The sequence below is a fragment of the Sturnira hondurensis genome, unplaced genomic scaffold (assembly GCF_014824575.4).
Source record: "Sturnira hondurensis isolate 20B ecotype Veracruz unplaced genomic scaffold, ASM1482457v3 Scaffold0004715, whole genome shotgun sequence".
NCBI classification, from domain to species: Eukaryota; Metazoa; Chordata; class Mammalia; order Chiroptera; family Phyllostomidae; genus Sturnira; species Sturnira hondurensis.
The window spans coordinates 1,001-8,802 of NW_028077346.1; the positions used below are offsets into that span (position 1 = coordinate 1,001).

General features: G+C 41.3%; 1 protein-coding gene across 1 annotated transcript; it reads right to left on the reverse strand.

Moving 5' to 3' along the window:
- Nucleotides 1-6,033: 6,033 nt before the first annotated feature.
- On the reverse strand, nucleotides 6,034-6,873 carry LOC118986955 (olfactory receptor 18-like). Its single transcript, XM_037046003.1, has one exon. The coding sequence runs from the start codon at nucleotides 6,856-6,858 to the stop codon at nucleotides 6,034-6,036; it is 825 nt and encodes a 274-aa protein (XP_036901898.1). The 5' UTR covers nucleotides 6,859-6,873.
- Nucleotides 6,874-7,802: the final 929 nt, after the last annotated feature.

The window sequence follows — 7,802 nt, forward strand, 5'->3', positions numbered from 1 at the left end:
CTGGAAAGCATTATGCTGAGTGAAATAAGCCAGGCAGTGAAAGACAAATACCATATTATCTCACCTTTAACAGGAACCTAAACAACAAAACAAACAACCAAGCAAAATATAACCAAAGACACTCAAATTGAAAACAGGCTGATAGGGACCAGAGGAGAGAGGAAAGGGGGAATTTTAGAAGAAAAGGGTGAAGGGATTGCAGGAACAATTATAAAGGACATGTGCACAATAATGGGGTGGTGGTAAATGAATGGGAGGTTGGTAAACCTGGGGTATTGGGCTGCCATGGGGGGGAAAGGGAAGAAAATTGTACTTGAACAACAATAATAATAAAATAATTAAAAAGAAAAAGAAACCCCACCTCTTCATCACAGTGAATTTTGCTTATCATCCATTCTCTGTAAGTGACTTTGGATACGATGGCTTTTTAAGCATTTATAGATTATGGTCTTTATGGATTTACCTATTCTGGAAATTTTGTTTAAGCAGAGTTATACCATTTTAAAAATCCTCCAGCCTTCTCTTTCAGTGAAATTGAGTTCAATCTTATTGCAATGATCTTGACCCCCATTGTATAGTCTTAAATGAAGTCTCCTTAGCTGTTTCACTATGTCTCGTGCAATTTCTCTTAGCTATAATCAACATCTATTATAGAAATTTTTTATACTAGTTTCTACCAAAGAATCTTAAAACTGCATAAGCGCCTGATGTCTTGCCTCTTTATGCCAATGATATTATGTTTCACAAAATACTTTGGATTGGGAGAGGACCAAAACTCACTTACCCAAACACCTGCATCAGTTTAATTTGTGACAGAATAATTCATACAGCCAGGTATAAGATTATGTTTTATAATATTCAAAACATGTGAGTCCACTGAGAAGGTAATGACAATACAAGAGGAATGCAGACTAACTGGATGGAGAGAACATCAGGAGAATTTAGATGGGTGGTAATTCATCTTTTTAAAAAAGATTTTATTTAGTTACTTTCAAAGAGAGTGGAAGGGGGTGAAGAAAAGAGTGAGAGAAACTTCAATACGTGGTTGCTTCTTATACACTCCCTACTGGGGACCTGGGCCTCAACCCAGGCATGTTCTCTGACTGGGAATCGAACAAGCAACACTTTTGTTCACAGGCCAGCACTCAATCCACTGATCCATACCAACCAGAGCTTTCATTTTCACTTGGCTATTCATCTTCACTTGCTGATATTTAAGTGGAAAGTTGAGTAAAAAAGAGGAAGAACGTTCTATTTTTTAAAATTTAATTATTGTTCAAGATGAGTTTTCTGTCTTATATTCCCACCCCTGCCCACCCCACAGTGCTCCCCACCTCCCTCCCATTTCCACCCCCCACCTTACTTATTGTCCATTTGTCCTTTATATTTGTTCCTGTAAATTCTTCTCCTTTTCCCCTGTGATTCTCTCCACTTTCCCCTCTGGTCCCTGTCAGCTTGTCCTGTTGTTCAGTGTCTTTGGTCATCTTTTGCTTGCTTGTTTGTTTTCTTGTTCAGGTTCCTGTTAAAGGTAAGATCATATGGTATTTGTCTTTCACTGCCTGGCTTATTTCACTCAGCATAATGCTTTCCAGTTCCATCCATGATGTTGCAAAGGGTAGGAGCTCCTTCTTTCTTTCTGCTGCATAGAATTTCATTACGTAAATGTACCATAGTTTTTTGATCCATTTATTTACTGATGGGCATCTAGGTTGCTTCCAACTCTTGGCTATTGTAAATTGTGCTGCAATGAACATTGGAGTACAGAGGTTCTTTTGGATTGGTGTTTCAGGGTTCCTAAGATATACTCCTAAAAGTGGAATTGCTGGGTCAAAACGCATGTTCATTTTTAGTTTTCTTAGAAAATTCCATACTGTTTCACATAGTAGTTGTACCAGTCTGCAATCCCACCAACAGTGAACTAGAGTCCCCTTTTCCCCACAACCTCTCCAACATTTGTTGTTTGTTTCTTTGTTTATGATGGCCATTCTGACTGGTGTAAAGTGGAATCTCACTGTGGTTTTAACTTGCATCTCTTTTTTAGCTAGTGATATTGAGCATCTTTTAATGTGTCTCTTGATTCTGTGTATGTCCTCCTTGGAGAAGTGTCTGTTCAAGTCCTTTGCCCATTTTGTAATTGGGCTGCTTGGAGGAAGAACATTCTAGACATAGATAATTAAGTTTAATGGTCTTCGGGTTACAAAGAACGTGGTCTGTTTGAAGAAATACATGAAAGACCATATGTGTAAACAAACTTAGCGTTCAACAGAATTGCTTGTAATGAGTTCAGGCTTCAGAGGTTTTGATTCAGCAGGTCTGGAGAAGGACCTGATAATTAGTACATATAAGATCCCAGGGAAGGCCTATAAATGGATCAGCAACCAGTGATGAAGTTGGAAAGGGATAGAAGATACTAAACTATGAATGGTTTACCATATGATCTCACCTTTAACAGGAACCTAAATGACAAAATAAACAAGCAAGCAAAATATAGCCAGACACTGAAATACAGAACAGGCTGACAGGGACCAGAGGGGAGAGGAAAGGGAATTTCAAGGGAAAAGGGGAAAGATTCACAGAAACAAGTATAAAGAATGCATGGACAAAAACTAAGAGGGGTGGAAATGGGAGGGAGGTGGGGAGCACTGGGGAGGGTTCTGGGATGGGAGTAAAAGACGGAAAACTGTACTTGAACAATAATTAAATTTAAAAATGCTTTCAAAAAAGGGTTTATAGACCTTGGCAAGAAGTTCTGATTACACCTAAAAAAAAATTGCCTTCNTTCAAGGGAAAAGGGGAAAGATTCACAGAAACAAGTATAAAGAATGCATGGACAAAAACTAAGAGGGGTGGAAATGGGAGGGAGGTGGGGAGCACTGGGGAGGGTTCTGGGATGGGAGTAAAAGACAGAAAACTGTACTTGAACAGTAATTAAATTTAAAAATGCTTTCAAAAAAGGGTTTATAGACCTTGGCAAGAAGTTCTGATTACACCTAAAAAAAATTGCCTTCCATGTAAAAGAGGAGAAACTGAACATTCAGAAGCCTGTTAGAACACTCTGGCAAGAGCAGGAAATACAAATCACCAGCAAATTGGAGCAGCTATACTCCCATGAATTTTGAGAGATGAAACAAGAAGAACATTAAGTGGGATGTCAGCCAGCTTGCAGTTAAAGGTCCTTCCACTCCTTGAAGTCACCCATCTCTGCATCTCTGTTGTCTAATACACAAGACTTTTTACATTCCTTAGGTCATCTGATACCTTTCCCAAGAGGACACCAATATCCTTAGTATTAGACACTGTCATATTCTCAATGCCTTCTGAACCTAAACAACTGGAATCAGGTGAACCTGACAAAACTTGGAACAAAAAGCAGGGCCAAGTGGGTGCCTCTGATTGGAACTTAGGTCCTCTAGAAATTTCAAGAAGATGACACAGGCCAAATAAATTATCATCCTTAACTCATTATATTTATCTTCTAAGGCTTAATATTTTTTAAAGATTTTATTTATTTATCTTTAGAGGGAAAGGGAAGAAGAAAGAGAAATATGAATGTATGGTTGCCTCTCATGAGTCCCCTGCTGGGAACTGGCCTGCAACCCAGGCATGAGCCCTGACTGGGAATCGAACCACAATCATCTGGTTCACATGCCCGCGCTCAATCCACTGAGCTACACCAGCCAGGAGGCTTAATATTTTTAAATAAACATTTTTGAAGTATAATTCTCATATAGATATTATTATCTTAAACTGTGTTTTCCCTTTGAATCAAGCATTTCTGAAATTGAATTTCTAGATTGATTAAGATTTTCTATGGGGACCTACCTACTACCCTCAAATTTTAATACCTCATCTCCTCTCCTTGAATTTTTCCATCACTGAGCCAAGCACTGGGCTTGTAATTTATGAAGCATTGCTGACTATTTAAGAAAACTACCTTGGAACTGTCTTAAAATCATCCCCAAATAATTTTATTAGTAAGAAGATATCCCAAACTGGCTTCCTCACTAAAGGACTCAGAGAGTGATGAACATGCAGGAAGGTTACCAGGTAGCACTCCTGGACCCAAGACCTGTGGAAGAGCAGATGTGTGGGAATGAATTTGTCCTCCCTTACAAAGAGATATGACCTATTATGAGGTCCTGGGAGGTAAGCCTTAAGCCTTTCACATTTAGCCAGTGAGAAAATTCATTGGTTATAGTGGGGGACCCCATGGACCATACTTGATAGTTCATGCTAATGAGATGACTGAAGATGGCAATGGGTTGTGCCAAAGACACCAAGCATGTATTGAAGGGTTGGTGCTTTAGGGGACTGAAGGCAGCCCAGTGTCTGGGGAGGAAGGCTGGAGAGTGAGTTCAACCAAGTGGGAAAATATTCAATTTATCCCATCGATGAAATGAAGCTCAGTAAAATCTCCGGACACTGAAATGCAGGTGTGCTACATCAGAGTACCACAGAGTCTTGCTAGGAAGACTCCGACTGATGTCTCACATTGTGGCCAGGATGAGGTAATTAATTTGAACCCCATGGGGAGAGGACAACAACAAGATTTACCTATGGGACCTTTCAGACATTTCCCCATGTGTATCTTCTTTTGACTAGTTCTTTTTTGTATTCTTTTTCTATAAGCAAGTGTAATCATAAGTCTAATACTGTCTTAAGTTCTGTGACTCATTCTGCTGAATTATTGAACCTGAGGGAATTCCCTTGCTTTGAGTCATTCTAGCACATCATTGAAAGTAAGAGTGCCCCTTTATTGTAGCCAGCTGATCTGAAGTGAGGGTGCCTGGGGACTCCTGAATGTGTGGCTAGTGTCTGAAGTGAAGACAGTCCTGCAGAGACTGTTCCCTCACTGTGTGGTCTGGTGAACACTTTCTAGCAACCAAGGGCAGTGCAAAAATCAAGCCAAGTTGAAGGCCATCAAAGGCTCCCTAAAATCATCAGGGAGCTCTGGATCTAGGATGAATCTTTCTAGTTGGTTAGAACTGGTGCAAAGAGGCCAAATATCATAGGATGTGGGCAGCTGGAGAAGGAGACATGACCTTAGTTATGTTGGTTCTCTGTAGCTGAGGCAGATCCCTAGGGGAACTGATGCTGACATTTGGAGCAACATGTCCCTCACCTCTAGTATGACATTATTTCTTTTATGTAGTAAAGTAATTTAATGAAAAATATTCTCTCTTAACCATTTTAAGTGTCTTGTTTAGCGGCAGTAAGTTCATTCACATTGCTGTACCACCATCATCACCATCCATCTCCACAAGTCTTTTCATCTTGCGAACATGAAACTCATTATTTCCCAATTAAATGCTCATTCCCTGTTCCCTCTTCTCCCGTTCCCTGGCAACCAATATTCTACTTTATGTCTTATACATTTCACTACTTTAGGTGCCTCACGTAAGTGAAATTACACAGTATTTGTTCCTTCATGTCTGGCTGTGAAATTGATGAGGAGATATAAGACGGAATGGGAAATAGAATTATCTGAATATTGAAAACCATACATCCCAGTTTTCTACTAATGTCTTAGTTCATAAGCATTTATTCAAGTTCAGTATTAATGCCATCACATTTCAATTTCAAAATACATTGGTTTCGAAAAGAAATCAAATACTCTATCTTCTCAAGCAACTGACCCCGATCGTGAAGTAGCAAAAACATAGAAAAATGGAGAAGAATCATGGGGAAACTGTACAAAGAATAAACACCACACAGGAGAGAGCTGGGATATTTTGTAATGATACAATCAGGACAATCAGGACCAAGAGTCCTGGGTAATGCACAGGAAAGCAAGACAGCTATACTGATGGGCGGCACATTATCCTGGGGGAACTCTCACTGAAGTACAAAGTCCAAACAATCTCTGAATCCATTACATCTGTTGTAAGATGAAAAACTGTAAACAGAGAGCAGATCCATATGGGTACAAATACACCATGAGACTGCGATTTCAGAGTTTCTTCTTACACATGTTTGGTTTTGTTACTATTTACACTCTATGAGCCCAAAAATATCCATAGGTATAAAACTAAGCTATCCTCTGATCACCCTGCAGAGAGCGCTCTTGATGTCCCTGTTCCTCAGGCTGTATACAAAGGGATTCAGCATGGGGGTGACAACAGTGTACATCACTGAGGCCACTGCACCCTTTCTCAGGGAAGATGACACAGTGGAACTGAGATACACCCCAAGGCCTGTACCATAAAATAGGCAAACAACTGACAAGTGAGAGCCACAGGTGGAGAAGGCCTTATACTTCCCGCCTGATGATGGGACTCTCAGAATGGAGGAAACAATTCGAGTGTAAGAAAACAGGATCCCTGAGAGTGGAACAGCACCCATGAAAGCACCAAAAAAATAGATAAATATGTTATTAGTGGATGCGTCAGAACAGGCAAGTTTGAGGAGTTGAGAAGCATCACAAAAGAAATGAGGAATTTCCACATAGGCACAGAAGGTAAGCTGTGACACCATTAAGTAATGCAGCTGGGAGAAGAAAAGGCTGATGAAAAATGACAGTAGGACACACAAGCCACAGAGGCGGGGGTTCATGATGACCAGGTAGTGTAGAGGCTGACAAATGGCCACCAAACGGTCATAGGCCATCACAGTCAGAAGTAGACTCTCTAAACTTCCAAAGAGAGAAAAAAAAGTGACCTGAGTTAGGCAGCCTGCATAGGTGATGAATTTGCTGTGTGTCTGGAGGTTCGCTAGCATCTTGGGGACTGTAATGCTGCTCAAACTGATGTCACTCAGGGACAAATTGGAAAGGAAGAAGTACATAGGTGTGTGGAGGCGGGAGTCAGAACTGACAGCCAGGATGATGAGCAGGTTCCCCAGCATGGTCACCAAGTACATGGCCAGGAACAGCCCAAACAGAAGAGGATGAAGCTCTGGATCATCTGACAGTCCCAGGAGGAAGAATTTGAAGTCACCTGTTCGATTCTGTGGTACTATTCAAAGAGGACACAGTTTGAAAAAGAAAAGACAGTTGAATAATTAAAACTAATGTAGACACATCCATTTTTTTGCATTCAAGCAATTCACAAATAAAGGAATCACACTTGAGCTTGAGGATCATACACCATCCACCACCAACCCTTAATCTTTGGCAACATTTCTCAGTTGTGAACTCTTTTAGAACTCTTTCCTTATGGATGTCTGGGCTATTCCCCTGTTTCTATAAACACCCACTTTAGAGACTCTGGCTCAATGAATATTAGAGAGGAAAGGGCACTTGAGATTAAAAAAACTTCATAAACAAGCCGGAGGACAAAATGGCGACAGAGTAGCACAGAGGGAATCCAGCTCCCGTACCCCTGGTAGAAAATTCAGGCGGATCTACTGAGGAACAGCATAATCAACCAACAATTCCCCAGCATTTATGAAAATAAGAGACCAGAGATTGTGACACAGGGATCAGACAGCTGCAGGTCAGTGAGGACTCTGGGACATGAGTGAGGACAAAAGCGGCTGTGCCCATGGCCTGATACCTGAGTGCAGACAATAAGAGGTGGCAGGCGACCTAACACTCTGGACAGGAAACAGAGGCCTTGGTCTGATACCAGCCCTGTGGCTCCTACTGCAGAAGGAACTCCAGAAGCCCGATATCTGGTGGGTCTACAACAGACTCTGTGGGAGCCCTCGGCCTGCTACAGGGTCCCTGGGAGAGAACTGACTTCCTCCCTCCCCATCTAAGCAAGGCTGGGCAATACCGGGCAGAGACTTGTCTGCTTCAGTTTATGTAAAGGGTAACAAGGGCAGAGGGCCGTGTTCAACTGCAGACCTGTGGTCACTAGCCT